General features: G+C 45.6%; 1 protein-coding gene across 1 annotated transcript; it reads right to left on the minus strand.

Moving 5' to 3' along the window:
• Positions 1-1086: 1086 nt before the first annotated feature.
• Positions 1087-19513, minus strand: ATPSCKMT (ATP synthase c subunit lysine N-methyltransferase). Its single transcript, XM_020910034.2, has 5 exons — positions 19311-19513; positions 12541-12830; positions 11731-11868; positions 9891-9941; positions 1087-2669 (listed from the first exon to the last, which is right to left on the minus strand). The coding sequence occupies exons 1-5, from the start codon at positions 19444-19446 to the stop codon at positions 2499-2501; spliced, it is 786 nt and encodes a 261-aa protein (XP_020765693.2). The 5' UTR covers positions 19447-19513; the 3' UTR covers positions 1087-2498.
• Between the last annotated feature and the right edge of the window lie 357 nt (positions 19514-19870).

Genomic DNA, 19870 nt, shown 5'->3' on the forward strand with positions numbered 1-19870 from the left:
GACCTTCTGTGGTGGACGGGGCGAGGGAGCACTCTGGGGTCTCTTTCATCAGGGCACGAATCCACCCTCAAGACCTAAAGCCAAGGCCCCCCTTCCTGATACCAACACCCTGGGGAGGTTAGGATTTCAACACAGGAAACAGACGTGCAGCCCATAAAATAGCTCCTCCACCTGCCAAGAAGGGCAGTCCACGGTGAGTTCTTCCCCTCCTTTCCCCAAGTCCTTTCCAAGCCTGAGAACTCCTCTCTCGCCCAACAGAACTCCCCGGTGGCAGGGATCCCAGAGAGGCTCTGCCGCCCACATCCCCAAGAATGGGACGCTCTCGTGGGATGTCGGCCGTGAAGGCCGGCTCCAGGGTCACTGACCCCGTGACTTGGTCCGATTCCTAAACACCACTCTGGGAACGGGCGGGGGTTCCTGGGGGCTCGCCATCCCTCTGGAACATTCCAGACACACCTTCCAACCTTGCCAGCAGGCGTTCCCCCTCTAAGCATAGCCTCACCCCTCCTGACTCCATCAGACTGCTGAGGTTGCAATAACACAGCACCCAGGGAAAGCGGCTCAAGAACAACATGGGTTTATCCCTTATCAAGGTATCCTGAGGGCTCCCCTGGTGAAGGATCTGCCTACCAATGCAGGAGACACAGTTTGATCCCTGGGTCAGGAAGACCCCCGGAGGAGGAAATGGCAGTCCACTCCAGTATTCTTGCCTGGGAAATCCCGCAGACAGAGGAGCCTGGCAGGCTAGAGTCAGGCAGGACTTAGCAACTGAGCAACAAACAACATGCTACGGCCCCAGTGGGGGACAAGACACGCCACACAACCAAGGGATATGCTTTTGGTCTGTCTGTCCGCCTGCCAAGACTTAAGGAGACTCCTGCCGTATGTTCTGCATACTCTGCCGTACGCTCTGATGAATGTCCACAATATCCCACCCCCTCACCCCAGACACACTCACATCTTGTTATACCATCACACTGCTTATGTCTTACGGAGAATTCACACACAGTAACATTCACTCACCTCTTTGTCTCTCTTCTAGAACATAAACCCCATAAGATCTGGAGCTTGCACGTCACCCACCAGTGAAATCAGAAAAGTTTATTACGCAGTAGACAGTCAATAAGCATTTGTTGAATGAATGAGTCTCCACTTGCTGCTCATGAAAATGAAGATTATCAAAGTGATCGTATTTTTATCAGTTTAGTTAAAAATGCAAACCATCTCATTTTATCAAACCTCTCAAGATGGTTTGGTGTTCAGGTTTCAGATGGATTACTGGGGGTTTAATTCCTTTCTGTGATACACAGGGTTTGTGCAAGCCACCAGTCAATATTCATTTTTCAGATATGTGAAGTCTATCTGCTAACATTCAAAGGTTTTCCTTGATGTGTGTTTATCTGAATCAGTTAAGTCTCTTCTCACAAATGAGGAATATTAAATAAATGGCTGCTTTCATAAAGTAAAGAGGTGACTAGCACAAATAATCCGCAGCTTCTGTTAACAAGCTTCTCTTTAGTGTCTGAAATAATCAACACCACTTACAGGCCTCAGACTCCATGCTGAGAGTCACAGGTCAGACCCCAGCCCCATGATCAGCACATCACCACCCCAACGACAGTGATCTTAAGGCCCTGCTGCTGCTGAAGCGGGGCTCTGAACCCAGGTCTGCCTTGCACCAAAGCTCAGGATGGTTTATTTCACTATCAAATCAACACCAACTATTCCACCACAGCATGTATCTTCTCTGAATACCACAGTTCATCAAATCTGAGACTCTGCCAACAGTGGCTGACATACAACTGTGCCATGCAATACCACACTGCCAGTTAGGTTACAAAACACCATCAACTGGAAGGTATGTCACAATTCAGAAATGTTAAAATGTGCATGTATGTACACAGATTTACACACACATATACATCTAAGATTGACAAAATATAGTAATCCAATAGCCTTGGAACAAGTTATTCCAAAAAAAGTGTTATAAAATATAATACTTCTCTAAACCTTTAGAAAATTAATCTTGTCCTGAAGTACAGAAAGAAAGAAAAAAAAAGTGATAAATCTAAAGTATGAATAAAGTTATAGGAAACAGCAAGCATTTACAATACATTCCCTCTTTAAAAATTATTTCTTGTCATCTGTGGCGTCAAATCCTATCCTTCACAATGTGCAGAGCTGCTAACGTCTCTCCCAGCCATCAAGGTGAGCACAGCTGACTCGAATCTTCGCACGTCCAAGTGCACAGAGTGGTGAGCACCGCTGTCAGCATACACCATGCAAAGGGGCTTTTCATCTACCTGCTGGCCTCAACTTCTGCTTATTTTCTCCAGAAGTCAGGGAAAGTAATTGTCATTTCTCATTCCACAGCGGTGAAAAACATAATCTTTGCTGAAGACACAGCCTTAAGTCTCTAGAAGATCAAAGACTCCAACACCTCAGAAAACTCTGGGTAGAGCCTGTATGGGAATGACCGACGGGAAGTGCACGGGTCTTCAGGGCCTCCCGTCTCTTCCCCTGAAAGCGCGCGCGTCGTAGGCCCACACCGTGTCCAGCCCCTCCCCCGTGACCTGCGCCGGGGTCCAGTGCGGGAAGGGGAACCGGCAAGCGATGACCCAAGCGTCGTCCTTGAGTTCAAGCTCGAGCTTCTCCTCCAGCTGCGCCATCTGTGGAGAACGACAGCCGTCATTTCAGGGAGCAGGGGGTCACAGGAAGGGGCTCCCCGGGGTCCTTCTGTAGTGTCCCTGAAAATATCTGTGCCAGATTACTGACTGTAAAACAGACCACTCCTGGGCGACAATCCACCAAAATACAGACGTCACGTGAACCACCGTTTTAAGACTATCTTCTATCATCAAATATAAAATGTGCCCTTTTTAGCAAATGTGTATCACAGATTCCCACTTTCCTAATGAAATATGGTAACTAATTCCACTTTAACTAACGAAATATGGTAGAATTAGACGATGGAAAAAATACACTTTCTACCAACTTGAAATATGATCAAACATTTTACAATTCTTTTAAAAAGATATCCATAATATACCAATAATCAATGTCTTTATAGTCAACATAACTTACGAAAAGTAAAACTCTCTTATGTATCACTTTAACATTATTTTACGAGTAATCTGTGAAGGAAGAGTTTCACTGTTTACTCAAAGTACTGGCACTGTGATTACATTAGCAAATTAACAGCCGCTTAATATTTTATCTTCAGGTCCTAAAAATATATTACCACCTTCACCTCTTAAATATATTTTTCTTTATTCTTTTACTATTTTCAAATAATTTCAAATTTACAAAAAGGATTCAAGAATAGAGCAAAAAAACTGCTGTGCCCCTTACCCAGGCTCACCAGTCTTCAGCAGTTTGTCACAGCTGCTTTATCTGACTTGCTCTCTGCCTCCCTCTCAGAACCCTTTCCTAAACCATCTGAGAGCAGGGTGCCCACAACATGGCCCTTTACTCCCTGGTACCTCAGTGTTTTCTGAGAAAGAGCCTCAGCACGGTTATCAGATTCAGGAAACTTAACATCGTATCCCAACATCAATCATCCCCACAGCACCCGATCAAACACCCCAGAGTGTCCTTCACAAGTAATGATTCCTTGAATCTGGGACAATTTCTTGCCTCTCCTTGTCTCTCATAACAATAACCTCCTTTAAGAACACAGGCCAGTCGACTTGAAGCAGTTGATCAAACATATAGTTCTGTATATGATCAATGATTGTAATGGTGTAACTCTAAACATGGGAAGATACAAGAGGCAATTTTTACCCGGACCATGACAGATTGAGTGAGACAGCTGGCCCAGAGCCCTCTGGTTACTGCCGACAGACCTAGTCCAGTAGGAGCACACTCAGTGACCCGTCTGCAAAGCCTTTGCTTGCCCTTGGAATGAGCCTTCCCAGCATCGTTAGGTTAAATGGTCACGAAATGCCTCCCAAAGGATGGTCGAATTTAGGACCACGAGGAGGCCCTGTCAACTACAAACTGGCATTTGCCATCTCCCTTTGTGAGGGTTAAATCACATGCTGCTGCAGTTGCTGACCGCCAACACCCCCTGAAGGGAGTTCTGGGCGGACACTCTGTGCTCGGGGGGAAAAGCTGGCAGGGCACGCCTTCAAAAAGACAGATATCTTCAGGAGCTGACTTCATGAGCCCAATTCTTGCATCTCCTCATATCTAAAAGGCACTAAAATCCTTCATGGTGATGAATGTGTCTCGTGACCAGCAGAAAGCTTCTGCAAAAAAATGTTTGTGCTTGACTGTAAGTATTCCTCCTTCACCAAAATCACATAAACGCTAACCTAACCCCCTGCCTCTTTGGAGCAGTTTCTCAGAGCTATCTGAGGGGCTGTCTCCCAGGCTACAGTCCTCAGTTTGCCTCCAAATAAAATTTTAACTCAACAACAAAAAAAAGGACACAGCCTGGTCCCTCTGGTGTCTTGTGATGAGCGGTGTGTGCGTCCAAGGCAACGACCCAGCAGAGGGATTGTGAACTTCGCACACTCCACAGTCCTGAGCCCATGGAGTCCTTCTGCTTTGAGGGTGATGCACCCCTCAGTTAAGGAGGTATCTCGGTGTCTCCAGAGCATGGTTACTATTCCTCCTTTAAAATGAACAAGATACTGTGGGCAGACACCTTGAGAAGATGCAAATGTCTTGTTACGTGTCTAACTGTCCCCCAGTGAGTGCTGCATTCTTGACAACTGTGCCCAAGTCAATTTCACTATACAGGTTGAAAGTGGCAACTTTCCAAGCCCATCCTTGCTTTCAGATCAACAGTCAGAATCTCAGGGAAGAGCTCTTTCCACCATTGTAAGCATGAACTCCTGGGTACATCAATGGGTTATGATCCGCTGTCATCCTCATTTCTTCTAACACTCAAGTTGCCTGGTTTGGTCATCGGGAGCCCCTCAAGCTGGCTTCTCTCCCGTGCATGTGCCCTGACCAAACCTTCTGAGCGCTTCCTCACCACATTCAGACTCAACTAAATGTTCCAGGCTTTCACACCTTCCCTTCCCAGCCCTGGGATCAGCCACTTTTCAAACGTTCCTGGTTCCTCTGAGTGAGAAGTAATGTTTACAAACCAAGACCTGTGCAAAAGCTACTCTTTAAAAGTAATCAAGCAGGACTTCCCCTGATGGCTCAGGTCCAGCAAGGCTTTGGCCCCTCCCAGGTGATCTCAGCCCCCTTGGCTTCAGCTCCTGGGCGCTGATGCCCCAGTGAGCCCCCTGCCTTGAGCCCAGAGCTCCAGGCATGTGCCGCTGCCCACCTGACATGCCTACATGTGTCAACCCACACGTGTCCCAGACCCTATGTGCCAGATAGGACTCTGCCTGCCCATGCAGGGGACACGGGTTTTGATCCCTGGTCCAGGAAGATTCCACATGCCACAGAGCAACTAAGCCCATGCTCCACAACTACTGAGCCCGTGAGCTTTAACGACTGAAGCCTGCATGCCGAGAGCCTGTGCTCACACAAAGGGAAGTCACTGCCGCGAGGCGCTGCGCGCTGAACTGGAGGGGAGCCCCTGCTCGCCACGGCCAGAGGAAGCCCGAGCACAGCAGCCAAGACCCGGCACAGACAGAGATTCATCAATTAACCTACTAAATTAATATGGACAAGTTTTCTGCAGGAGTTTGATTCCTCACCTGTGTCTTTAAAGAGCAGTTTCGAAAAAAAACTCCTCTACACGACCTGTGGCTGGAGTGAGCCAAAATTCTGATTCTTTATTAGAATCAATACCAAGATAACAATGAATAAATTCCACTAAGGATGGAATCTTTTTATTCTTTTAACAGCTAGCAAAAGATTGTTCCATAAAAAAAAAAAGCAAAAATTTTGTTCCTTGAGGGAAAAATTAAATAAGCAAATAAGACAATATGTGTTTTTCCAAAATGTCAAGGGTTTCATATGGTAATTTTGTTCATAAAAAGGACAACTGTAAATTTATTGATTACTATTCTTCTTTTCTCTTTTACAGATCTTTTATTTCCAAGTGACTGTCATATGCTAAGTCGAGATAAACCTATGAATGAAAGGCTCTATTTCAATCATAAGAAATTAACGGACTAAATTACACATAAATATGCAACAAACCTGGGTCTTGATATCTTACACAAAGAGAAGCCACGATGTGTCATGTCTGCCTAATGAAACTCAAAATTATTCATACAATTATACGTTTCAAAGTGACATGAAACTCATCCTATTCTAATTACCTCTTCAAAACTTTAAATATAAGTTGAAACCAGGGTGCCCCCCACTGGATCTGCCAGCTCATCCTGTTGTTTCTGTCCTCACGGAGCATCCAGAGTCTGACCACCTGTCACCAGCTTCTCCACCCTGGCACTAGCTTCCCCCACTGATGGTCTGGATGCCCACAAGAGCTCAGACCCGTCTCCCAGCATCTCCCCCACCCTCTGCTCCCCATGCAGGCCCTGTCCTTCCCACCTGGTCCCCCATATCTCTCCCCCGCCACCTCTGCTCACCCCCTCCCACCACCCCCAACTCCTCACTGCTTCTGGACCCACAGGAACACACCCCTCAGCACCTTTCCTTTAGCAGTGGCTGTTCCTCAACCTGAAGCACTCTTCTGGACATGGCCGCACGGCTCCCCCTCACCTCCAATGTCCCTCTTCAAGGATGGTCTCCCTTCCGCTTTCGTGAGCCCACAGCACTGACCCACCCCCCTTACTGTACCACAGAGTCTACACTGCCATCTCACTGAATACCTGCTTTCCCAACTAGCATGTAAATACCTTGGGGCAGGCATGTTTTCTTTTTTCTCTTTACTCACTGAAGTACTTGAACAGGGACTGATGCTTAGTGGGCCCTGAATAAACACTTGTTTAAGGAATGACTGAATGTAGGATTCATGGCCATGAGTCCTATTTCTTTAGCAGAACACTGAGACAGTATTTTCATTCATGGATTCATAACAGAATTCGTAACTAAAATTAAATGAGTCATCCTTTGAAGTTATGAAACTTAATTGCCCATGGAAACAGTGTACTTAAGGCCCATGTTTATATGATATTCATCCATTCCTTTAACAAACATCCCCTAGGTGATCACTCTGTGCCAGGAGCTGGGAGTCTGGCAGAGAGCTCAACAGGTCCGCCCTGTCCCTGAGCTCACAGCAGTGCACACGGCCAATGCCACCAACGCCATCACACAAGCAGAAGTGCAGCGCACGTCCACGGGGAAGGGAACAAGCTCTGGGAATCGTGGTCTCAGGGGTCATCAAGGGCAATCAAGGATGGCTTCTCGGAGAAAGAAACATAAGAGAGCTGGGGGCGGCCGGGCGCCCAGGCCAGGTGGAAGGTTGGGCCTTATCATCGCTGCGTTAAAGCAGGACGAAGTCATGGGAGAGTTTTCAAGAAGAACAGGACCCATCTGTCCGGCACTCCTGGCGCATGAGTTCATGGTAAGCATGGACATCTCCCATCCAGGCACTGGCCTGCCAGGTCCGATGGCACTCTTACTCCAGCTTCGCTGGACACACACGCGTGATACAGGCTCGGACCGCTGTAAGCCAAGCGCCGCTACGCAGAGGTATGAAGAACCGCCAGTATGGCACCAAAAGCAGAGCTGCGGGGGACCGCCAGTCCCACACCGGAAGCAGAGCTGTGAGGAAGGGCCAGTCCCGCACCGGAAGCGCAGAGCTGAGGCACTGCCAGTCCCGCACCGGAAGCAGAGCTGCGAGGGACCGCCAGTCCCGCACCGGACAGAGCTGCGAGGGACCGCCAGTCCCGCACCGGAGGCAGAGCTGCGAGGGACCGCCAGTCCCGCACCGGAGGCAGAGCTGCGAGGGACCGCCAGTCCCGCACCGGAGGCAGAGCTGCGAGGGACCGCCAGTCTCGCACCGGAAGCAGAAGGAGACCACGTAACACCGGATCTCACCCTCTGATGCTCCCAACACCTGCTCCGGCTTCTTAACGGCCCATGTGTGCCCAACCGGCCACAGGAAACCCTTCCTGCCATGCTGGCTCTGTCCGTCCACCAAGCCCCTGCCGGGACACTGGCCAGTGAGCAGAGAAGGGAAATGCGTTCTAACAGAAGACAGCATAATGGGCCCAGACAGCCTAAAGAACTTTCCAGGGCCCAAAGGACGCCCAAGAGCCAACCTGGCCCCCTGACTCCGCCGGCAGTCCCCTCCCTCCTCTCACTGTTCCCACGCAGGCGAGGCCTGGGGAGGGCGGAAAGCAGGAACGTCCACCCGGAAAACCGAGCCTCCCAGACCGGCCTCCGTGCCCTGATCCGTCCCCCTGCGTGGAGGACTCAAGTTGGCTGAATCCCTCTCGTGCCAGGAGACGTGGGCACTTTGTACATTTCAGCTGCTCCCTTCTTCCTGGGAACCGTGAAATGCTGCGCCTTATTTAAGGCTTCTCTGTGTACAGAAGAATGGCCCATAATCACAAAAGTATTTATCAAAATAACATTCTTCCCTTGGGTGAACAGTTCCCAAAACTGACTACACTTCAAACGTGGTGAGAAGCCCGAGGAGCTGGAGCCGGGAGGCCAATGCTGCCCCCTGCTTGGACAGCACCTCAGGGCCTCTCAAGACAGCGCGGAACATATGTCAGCTTTCCATTTGTGTAAAGCATGGATTTTAAATTAAGATTCTTTGCTTCAAAATGCCAATTATCCCAAAAGAATGCTCAAACTTCACAAAAAGTAGGGAAAAAAACCATTAAATTCCATAGCAATTCTGATACCAAATACGTTTTTTGGTGTTTTTTTTTTAAATGATCAGAGATCATACCTTTCTACCTCTTTTCATTTCTGTAACAAAAGTATAGACACCAGGTTTCATCTTCATGTTAGGCTTGCTGAGAATTATGAACATACAGAATCCTATCACTTTCAAGAATATCTAACAAAAGCACTTCTAAATACTTTTTTTAAAAAAAGAGAGGGAAAAAAATATTTCACTGAAAATTCTAATAGTAAGAAAAAATTTTCTCCAGCACTGAGATACCTTAAGGAAAAATTAAGATATGAATAAGAAAGCATAACAACAAAAAAAGCCCATTTTTTTTTTCTTAATAAAAACCATATCACTTATTTAGTGGCATTTCAGCAAAAAACCAGTATTTGCCAGGATTACTATGCCTACAATTATAGAGCTTGAAAAGTGAAGGATTTCTTTCTATAGTCTGTAAACCAACAATTACAATGAAAGCCTCCATTCTCGTCATCTTTCCAAAGGCTAAATTGAGGACCATTTGCAGTCCAATGCTGCAGCATTTCACTTTCAAAAGTACAGAGTCAGAATTCAACACAAATCAGCCAAATGAGGTCAACAGAAACTAGTCAACTCATGTGCGTGCGTGTAAGTCACTTTAGTTGTGTCCAACTCTCTGTGACTCCATAGACTATAAACTGCCACACCCCTCTGTCCATGGAATTCCCCGAGCAAGAATAATGGAGTGGGTAGTCATTCTCTTCTCTAGGGGATCTTCCCAACCCAGGGATTGAACCCATGTCTCCTGCATTGCACACATATTCCTTACCACTGAGCCATCAAGGACGCCCCCTTCCATTAACTTTCCCAAGTGTTTTCAGCCGGATATAGTAAGTAAGCAACCGTGAAAACCTACTCACATTAGACACCAGGAGCTCATAAAGCAGTTTTCAGACTCGAATTGTTAGGGCTTAGGTAGATCACTGACACCTTCATCTAAAGCAGAAGTTTTAAACTATAAGACTGAATCTTTTATGATTAAACTATTAAGACCCTAAAGTACTTTGTTAAACCAATGATCTGTCATTCTGCACACGGGAGAGCAGGCCAGAGAGAGACGGTCTGTTTGGGCCAGGAGCCCCCTCCTAGCCTAGAAAAGACACTCTGGTGGCAGGAAGGGCGTACTCACCATCTGGGGCACACCAAAGATAACAACATTTGAGTACTGCGAAAAAGTGACCTGAAGGGAAGGGAGAAAACAATTCACAGATTAATTCTGCAAAGTCAAACATCAGCTTAAGCTCTATTTCAAAATAAGTAGCAATTTCCCATTTCAAAAAATAGTTGGTTTTCCAGAAAGGGACTCAAAGACTTAGAAAACAATTTCTGGTTGCCACCGGGGAGGGACAGTTAGGAAGTCTGGGATGGACGTGTACCTAGTGCTATATTTAAAATGGATATCCAACAAGGACCTACCGTACTGCACAAGAACTCTGCTCAACGTTATGTGGCAGCCTGGATGGGAGGGGAGTGTGGAGGGAAATGGATACATGTATATGTATGACTGAGGCCCTTTGCTGTCCACCTGAAACTATCACAACATTGTTAATTAGCTATTGTTGTTGCTCAGTCGCTAAGCTGTCTGACTCTTTGTGACCCCATGGACTGCACCACGCCAGGCTTCCCGGTCCTTCACTACCTTCCGGAGTTTGCTCAAACTCATGTCCATTGAGCTGGTGATGCCAACCAACCATCTCATCCTGTGTTGCCCCCTTCTCTTCCGGCCTTCAATCTTTTCCAGCATGTATACCCCAATACAAAATAGAAAGTTCAAAAAAACAGTGGGTTTTCACAAAGAGTGGCCCTTTTTAAGATTTCCCATGTTAATACTTCACCATGTTAGCTCATCTGTTACAGTTTTCCAGAAGTTTCCGCAGAAGCTATCCCAGTTCATCCTCACAGCCACCCCTCACAGGGCCACCCAGATCGATGGTCAGAAAGGCAGGGACTCACCAGTGACCACTGGTGGTCACCCTGGTAGACTGGGCCATCTGCACCCCAGCCCGCTTTCTACTCTGCCCTACAGGAAACAAGCTTATCGAGAACTCATTTTTCAGAACCACGTTTCTCCTGCAGAGTCATCCTTAGAATTGTGGTCCCCCTCCTCTTCTCTAAAACACTAAGTAAAAATGGCCATAAAATGGTCTTTAGTTGGAAAACTGGGGGGAAAAGTGCTTTGCCAGTCAAAATGCTTATTACCCAATAAAAGTTTTATTTACTCTATAGAGAGATCATTTACGTATATATGGAATAAAAAACAATGCAAACAAAACTCAAGTGAATTTTTATAAGCTACTGATGACACTATTACAAAGGAAAATTCTTATTTAAGAAAAAGCATTTTATGGAGCATTCCTAAAGCAAAATTACTTGTTCACTTCTTAGAGAACAAGTAAACTTGGAAGTATCTTATACTTTATGAAGACACAAAGGAGCATCACAGCATGGTTGGTGGGTCTTTTCTCCTGCACTATTTCTGTTTCTCCCTAGGTATATATACACATACACACATGTACCCACACACATTGACACACACTCACATATACACACACACATAAACACACATACACAAACTCACACAGTCTCAAACACACTCAGACACACATATTCATATGTGCATATAAATACACACACACAAAACTATTTACCAAGAATGACATTGACAAGTTAATGCCTATATGACAACGTAGAAGACTTACAAATGAGATTAAAAAAATCTTATCACTGCATAATAAAGAGAAAAGAGACCATTTTAAATTGAGTAAATAAAGCCTTAGAAGTCACATGACCTGTAAAGTTATAAACCTTAAGTTTCTACTCTAAAGGTAGGGCTGATTTGTAAAATCTATCAATTTAAAAGCTGTTCACATTTCATAATGCTGAAATATACACTTTAACTCTATTTTAATTCAGTTTTCAGTCATACTAATCAAAAACCATAAAGTTAGCATGTCCTCTGCCATACGTACCTTCCACAAGTCTGAGATGTAAAATCTGGCCGACGCCTGCACCCCTTCCCGCCAAGCGCGGTACCTGGAGTACCAGACAAGCCAGGGATTCAATTCATAACCCACAGCTGTGAACCCTTCCTTTGCAGCTGCGATCACCTGCGGGGAGAGGCCATGTTCAAGATCAGAAAAAGACATGAAAACTCCCTACTTATGTTGTTACTGTTGTTGAGTCCCTAACATCATATCCAACTTTTTGCAACCCCATGGACTATAGCCTGCCAGGCTTCTCTGTCCATGGGATCTTCCAGGCAAGAATACTGGAGTGGGTAACCATTTCCTCCTCCAAGGGACCTTCCCAACCCAGGGACTGAACCCACAAGAAGCAGAATTAATTCAATACCAACTAAAGGGTTTTACAGAAAATTATCCAATACTAATGGAAGACTGAAATTTTTCTCCCCAAAACACTGATTTTTTTTTCCTAGGAGTCATCCTTGGAAAAAAATATAAAACAGTCAAACTACATGACTTAACATGTTTCTGTTGGCCTAAGTTTTTTAATGAACAATTTCATAATCATCAATTGTTCCTTTTTACCAGACATCCAGAGCACTTTCCCCTTTAAGAACAATTAAATCTAAGAAAAATAAATTCCAAAGTCCTGCTGAAGGACTGAAGTAGTTCAGCCAAACAAACACAAAATTAAATTACTATTAGGCCATCAATTTAACAAGGCTTTGCATAAGCCTCATAAGAAAAGTGAAACAGAAATTTTAAAGCATAAAACCTAAAAAAACATAAATCTTAAAACATCTTCAAGTAACTCACAATACGTCCGTCACCACTACCAATGTCCACCAGGGGTCCTCTCCTGCATTGCAACATTTTCACAACATTTTCTATCTGTTTCGTAGTTGCAGGTACAAAAGGCAAACAAATTCTTCGGAGGGCTGGTGTTATAAATGGTGTGGCCACGGCATACACGGCCACCAGCGTGCCCCCAACAATGCCAGTAAATAAGACCCCCCAACTGCTTTTCTTCAATCTGTTGGCTTCAAGACTTGTAGGTGGAACAAATTCTGACAGCCTTTCTTTTTCAAGTGTTGCTGGGTGTGTCCCTGGGTTGAGAGCAGAAAAAGATATACGAAACATCAAATCAGAAATCCAAGGTAGTGTTTTTTCCCCCACAGTTCTTATTAACAAATAAACTCATGCTTTTTAAAGGCTAATTTTGCTCAATACAATTGGAATTACAAATGTAGAATTCCACAATAAGTTCTACAGTCCATCAACTAGAGTGTTTAACAGAAAATCTTTTGAAATCTGAAAATCTTTTCTTTCCAACATACTGATTTTTCCTCCAGGAGTCATCCCCGGAAAATAATGTGTTCAAATCTATTTATGAATCAGTATCGTTATGACTCAGTACACATGACACCACCGACTCAATCAATGGACATGAGCTTGAACAAACTCCGGGAGATAGTGAAGGACAGGGGAGTCTGCCATTCTGCAGTTCATGGGATCACAAAGACTCAGACAGGACTTAGCAGCTAAATTTAGCAACTAACCAACAATCCATTAATAAAAATATTAATCATGTACTCCTTATTTTTGTGGTTCAGAACAAAACTCCATAATAAGCATAAAAATGTCTAATCATTATCCTATTTCAAATAGGACGAAAGCATTCTACATCAAAATTGGTCAGGCATCAAAAATCCGTGGTACAAATTCAATTCTGAAGTTAACAGAGGAGACAAAATCCTGGTTTTACTAAAAATCTTAAATAGTCATGGTAATAAGAATTTTAAAGCAGATCCATAAAGGACCAAAAAATACTCATTTCAGTGCCATCACAGTACAGAATAAAACAAACTCTAATCACTGATTACTGAGGGAATAAATGGTACCTTAAACATCCTCCTCTTGAGTTTTATGCTTTAGAACGTATTCGTAATAGGATCTCACATTTTTTATGTTGAAATTTATTTGAAGTTAACTCTGAAATGGATTAATGAAGGGCACAGCACAGAGGGTAAGGGCACAGCAGCAGAGCCTGTGGAGGTCGGACCCTGGCTCCACCCCTTACTAACAGCTGTGACCCTTCACCTCTCGGAACCTCAGTCTCCTCATCTGTAAAGTGGGGATCACAGGATCATTGTGAGAATGAGACAAGGGGATACAGGCAGAGCATGCACAAAAGTGCGCAGCACTGGAACCCCACCGGAACAAGACCACCCTGCCCTGAACCAGCTCTCGCTCTAGCTGAGGCGCTAAAACCAAAACCACGGGAATCTGTAGACAAATGGAGTAAGAGGAAGGGGCACAAGAGTCTTATCATTTAAAACATGAGTGTTCACAGTTTGGGCAACAGTAAGCTGTTCTAAAGGTCACTGTGTTTAGTCTCCTACTGATGCGGTAAGAAATTACCATACACTAGGCAGGTTAAAAACGATACACACTTACTAAAGTACAGTCCTGGAGGCCAGATTCTGAAACAGGGTGGGAGTGCTTCTGGAAGTCCTGGGGTAGGACGGGCTGCCCGCACTCCTTGGCCAGTGGCCCCACACCAATCCAGCCATCGGCTCCACAAGACACCTCCTCTGACACCCCTGCTCTCCCTTCCTGCTTAGGAAAGGAATCCTCTCCTTGGGAACACACTGGCCCACCCAGATGGGCCAGGACAAGCCTCCCGTCTTGACGTCCTTCACTCAACCACATCCGCCAAGCGGCTCAGGCAGTGCCCTCACAGGTGCTGGGAATCAGGGCATGGACTGACTTCTGCTTACCGTCCCTGTGTGTGCCTGCTCACTCAGTCGTGTCTGACTCTTTGTGACCCCACGGACTGTAGTCAACCAGGCTTCTCAATCCGTGGAATCTTCCAGGCAAGAATACTGGAGCAGGTGCCATTTCCTCCTCGAGGGGATCTTCCCCACCCAGAGATCGAACCCGCATCTCCTGCACTGGCAGGCGGGCTCTTTACCCAAGCCACCAGGGAAGCCCATGAGATGTAGTAACTTGTCGCCACGGAGGTGAGGCCCAAACGTGGACACAGGACACACCGGAAGCCCGTGGCTGACCACTTCAGCATCTGCTGCTCAGTGTGACTTTGCTATTGAAGGCTGAGGTCTCCTAGAGTGAGTTTCACACCTGGTATCATGGCAGACGACCAACTCAGAAACAATAACAGAAGTCTACTCGTGGTGCCGGTGATGGAGGTAAAATAAAAGTAAAGTTTGGAAAAGTGACGGTGCTTGATAGAAAGCAAGAGTTTTAAGTACATCCTCATTCATACTTTTCAGCACTGCATGGAGGAACTTAACACGCTAATGGAAGTGCATTTGATTTTTTTCTTTTTTAAAGGCAGGCACATCTGCCTTGCCTCACATGAAGAAGTCCTTCTGCAGGTGTTAACAACTGTAGAGGACAGTGATCAGAAAGATCAGTCACACAGCTCTGGAGTCTCAACTCAGAGCTGTGTAGCACAAGACAAGCTGTTGGGGCTTCCCTCATAGCTCAGTTGGTAAAGAATATGGCTGCAATACAGGAGACCACAGTTCGATTCCTGGGTCAGGAAGATCCCCTGTAGAAGGAAATGGCAACCCACTCCAGTATTCTTGCCTGGAGAATCCCATGGACAGAAGACCCTGGCAGGCTACAGTCCATGGGGTTGCAAGAGTCGGACACAACTTAACAAGAGAGTTAAAAGGAGAGAAAGAGAGATAAGTTGTTGCTAAGGCCAAGTTTCCTCGCCTGCAAGATTTTAAAATAATACTATCCTGAGTTACTAGGACAGTTAAATAAGCAATGCCTATAAAGCCCTTAGCATAGCCAGAGAAAGTGATGACTTTTAGCCACTATTATTTTAATGGAGGAGGGGATGGCATAGGATGAGATGGTTGGATGGCATCACGGACTCAATGGACAAGAATTTGAGCAAATTTCAGGCGATAGTGAAGGACGAGGAAGCCTGGCATGCTGCAGTTCATGGGATCACAAAGAGTCGGACACAACTTAGTGACTGAGCAATACTATCAACAGGAGGTGTGGAGGGGGTCAATAATTTGTAAAAGCTTTATTGAGACATAATTCATGTATCATACAATTTGCCCATTTACTTCAAAGGCTTTCAGTAGATTCAGATACATGTAACCATCACCAGTTAAATTTAGAACTTTTTCATTACTTCCAAAAGGAACCCTTATGCTTTAGCCATCCTCCCCGCCCCCTCTAGTCCTAAGCAAACACAAATCTACTGTCTGTAAAGAAAGCAGACTTTCCTGCTGCATAACACAGGGAGCTCAACGTGGTACTGGAAACAACCTAGAAGGGTGGGATGGGATGGGGTGGGGGGTGGACGGTGAAGTTCAAGAGGGAGGGAACATATGTATGATTCATGTTGTCGTATGGCAGATGCCAACACAATACTATAAAGCAATTATTCTCCAATTAAAAATAAATTAAAAAAAGAAAGACTTTATGAATGAAATCACAGTTCATGGTTTTTGTGACTGCCTCTTGACCTAGCGAGTGTTCCCATGATTCATCCACGTTGTACCACATATCAGCGTTTCATTCCTTCTGACTGCCAAATAATATTCCACTGTATGGACAGCCCACATTTTGTTTTCCAACTATTTGCTGATGGATCGTCTCTCTAGCTGGGCTTCCCTGGCAGCTCAGATGGTAAAGGATCAGTTTCCCCCGTTAACATAGGCCAACAGGCAGCTGATTAGATAAACTCAAGTCAGACAACCCAAACAACTGTTTCACCTGTGTAGACACGTGTTCTTCAACTTAACCAGCAAAAAGATGTAATAAAGCGCTCCTGGTCTCCAGAGCACCCCTTTAGCCTGTGTGAATGGTGGGTTACACTGAGACAGTTACAAGGCAAGGGGAAAGAGACGCTCTAACGTGTACCAAACGCGGTGGGAACATGAGAGGAGGTGGAAGAAAGGCTCATCCCAATCATGCAACCAGGAAGGTGTGGGTAGAAACAATTTCAGCTGGACCTAAGGGTACAGGGTCTCCCGCCCTGTCCAAAAGCAGTGTGTCTGTGAAAACTTTCATTAAGCCAAATGGCATTAAAGCAAAGAAGCAATGACCTTAGGGCACATCTTGCTAAGGAATGCGCAGAACACATGTAGCTAGAGTACAGGTACTAACACAAAGGGCTCGCGATGCGGCAGCTGGACGCCGAGTGTGGCTCCCGGCAAAGAGCCCCCAGGGGTGCTCTTGCCCCTGGGACAGCTCGCTGCCAAACTCAGAAAGCAGCTTCCCTTGTCCCCTTTTATCATGAAACTGAAAATCTTCCTTGGACTTCAGTTTGGGAAAAACAAGTACTAATGTCGGTTTTTCATAAAAGCAAAGTTGTGTCAAGTTTTAAAAAGGAGGGGCTGCTTGTATTGAAAAGGGGACATTCTCAAAAGAATGCCTTGGGAATCAAGGTAAGGCAAGCGGAAGAGCATTTGATGAGTACAGGGTGGGAGTCCTTGACCACCGGACTAATCATGTACTTTATTCATTGCACTGGGATGAAACTTTTTGAGCAAAGGCAATACACTATCTGTTTTTTAAAAAGGCAACACCAAAAGCAGTGTCCCTCAATCGTATCATGCACTTTTCTGTCTCAAGTTTCTACACCTCCAGAAGTCTTTCAACATCACAAAAATTTGTATGAGCTTTTGAAGAAGTTACTATGTAAATCGAAAATATTGCTGTCAGTTCAATAAAAAACATACTGATTTTTACCAGTGAAAACCAGTCACTGAAGATTAAAAACTAAAATCAAGACTGCTTCTACATAGTGGAACTACATGTAACCTTGTTCTGTATTTTCCAAGTCTCCTGTAGACATGTTATCGTTTTAAAACTAAAAAGAAAAAGCCAAAACTAACCCCGCCATATTTCAAGGCCACTCTCGCCTGCTAAGACAGTCAACATTCTTCTCTGTGGAGTGTTTCTCTCTAAATAAATCCACTTCTTACCTATTTAAAAAAAAAAAAAAAAGACGGCCTCTACAAATCTCTAAATCTTTTTGATGCAGTGTTAAGATTCACTCTATTCACTGTCATATAAATAAATCATGCAAGATTTCTGTCACATGTGCTCTTTTGAACATTCCTTTAGATGGGAGCTGTGGAGGACAACTGGCTACTTCTGTTGCAAGGTTGGAGGGAGCCAGTCCTTGAGAGTAAAGGCCCAAAAAAGTGAACTTCCTTTGTCTCCAGGCTTGCTTAAATACTGACTTCTGATAATAGTTGAAGACTTCAATTTCCAGGGACAGGTTTGGGTCACCTAGAGCTAGAGGCAGTGACAGAGACACAAAAAGGTACAGGGTTCTTATTCAAGTCCAAGTCAAAGGAAAACGGCCAGGAAGAAAGGAGAGGCCCTTCTAGGATTATGACCTGCCATTTGTGGGGTTTGTATTTGCACATCACAGTATTTTAGGGCTATCCACTGTGTACATTCATTTACATACAGGCTTAAAAACTACACCATATATTTTATGTCCCTTTAACGTGCATTATTTTGTCCACTGAAGAAGTCTCTCCTGTCCTGCTCTAATATCTCTTGTATCTTTTTGAAATACAGAATGTACTGATATTAGGGGGGGAAAAACCTTTTCCCCACGTCTTGACAGAAAATAAACTACATAGCAGACCTCAGTAGACATTCCCTGCATTACACGACAATCTAAGGAGCCAAATGGAATGCAGGATTCAGCATTGTGAACGAGGACAATGAACTGGCCAAGCTAAAGTGAACTGAGACCTGACTCCAAGTCAAAACGTCCTTGGAGCATCACTGAAGTGGGTCAAGAGGTTAAATGATCACCACTGGCCCCGGTTTCAAAACCCGTTCCTAACTGTCACGCCACGGTTACATGTTACAGCCCCACGCATTCATTTCAACATTTGAGCAAAACAATAAAAGGCTAGGAATAATACAACAGGGTAAGCCCCTGTTCTGTGGCAGCCGGAATGATGGGAGGCTGGAGAGTGAAAGTCGCTCAGTCGTGTCCGACTCTGCCACCCCATGGTCTATACAGCACACGGAATTCTCCAAGCCAGAATACTGGAGTGGGTAGCCTTTGCCTTCTCCAGGATATCCTCCCAACCCAGGGATCGAACCCAGGCCTCCCGCATTGCAGGCTAATTCTTTACCAGCTGAAGCTGGAAACCCACAACAAATCAATTTAGGCCTACAAATGATTAGCTCGTAATCAGCGTTCAGAAGAAAAAGCAGCTGGAGGGATTAAGAGGACCTGATACTTCGCTAGGGTTGCCACGAAAAACCTTTCAGAAGCAGCACAACCCCGGGCTTCAGGTGTGGAAATTCAGCGTAAGGCCAGGTCAATTTTCTTCTCAGGAGCTGAGTAACTCTGAACTAGTTACCGAAGTATTTGTGCAAAACAAGTGATCTCTTAAACATAGCTTGCCAACGGTCAGGCACGGTTCTCCCTGAACCCGTAAAGAGAGATGCTAGTGTCACTACCGCCATTGCTGCAGACAGGTCACTTCCCCAAAGACGCAGCTAGAAAAAGCAGCGGAGCTGCGATTCCCCAGTCGGGACGGCGGGCCTCCAGTACCCACATCTCGGAATATCGTGCCGGACTGAATGAGTTATACGCCATAAAGCGCTTGAGAACAGCTCCGGGCGGTCAGAAACCAGGGCCAAGTACACCGCAAGCGCAAGCACTGAGCACTGAACGCCAGGCTGCGAGCCCATGAACCGGCCCCACGGGTCCTCGACCCGCCGCGCCCAACTCTGCCAGGCTGCTCCGGGGACTGACCACGCAAGCCCCACAACGGGCCCGCACCCCAAAGAGCCCGCCGCGCACGGCTGCTCTCACCTCTTCCCTCCATCGCGAGATTTCCAGCAGTTAGAAAACAGGAAGTGAGCTCTACCACCTTCCCAGAACCGGGAGAGGAACGAGGGAGAAAATAATGTTCTAAGTAAATGAGCATCTCGTTGGGAAACACTATCAAGAAACAGTCAATTTTAAAACTTTAATGAATGTCTAATTTACATCTGTTCCTGGCTTTTGGATTCTAAAGTTCCCGTCCGTGTCTTCCAACTTCCACACCCCCCCCCCCACAGCTTCCTGGATGATAGAAGTTTCCGAAGGCCGTTTCTTCCAGAAGGTACTGTC

The sequence above is a fragment of the Odocoileus virginianus genome, chromosome 14 (assembly GCF_023699985.2).
Source record: "Odocoileus virginianus isolate 20LAN1187 ecotype Illinois chromosome 14, Ovbor_1.2, whole genome shotgun sequence".
Lineage (NCBI taxonomy): Eukaryota > Metazoa > Chordata > Mammalia > Artiodactyla > Cervidae > Odocoileus > Odocoileus virginianus.

Coding starts and splice junctions, on each gene's coding strand:
- ATPSCKMT (XM_020910034.2), bottom strand. CDS start 19,446: ATGGGCTCGCAGCCTGGCGTTCAGTGCTCAGTGCTTGCGCTTGCGGTG. Junction 12,831..19,310: donor CCGGCACGATATTCCGAGAT/GTGGGTACTGGA, acceptor CTCTCAACCCAG/GGACACACCCAGCAACACTT. Junction 11,869..12,540: donor GTAGTGGTGACGGACGTATT/GTGAGTTACTTG, acceptor CTCTCCCCGCAG/GTGATCGCAGCTGCAAAGGA.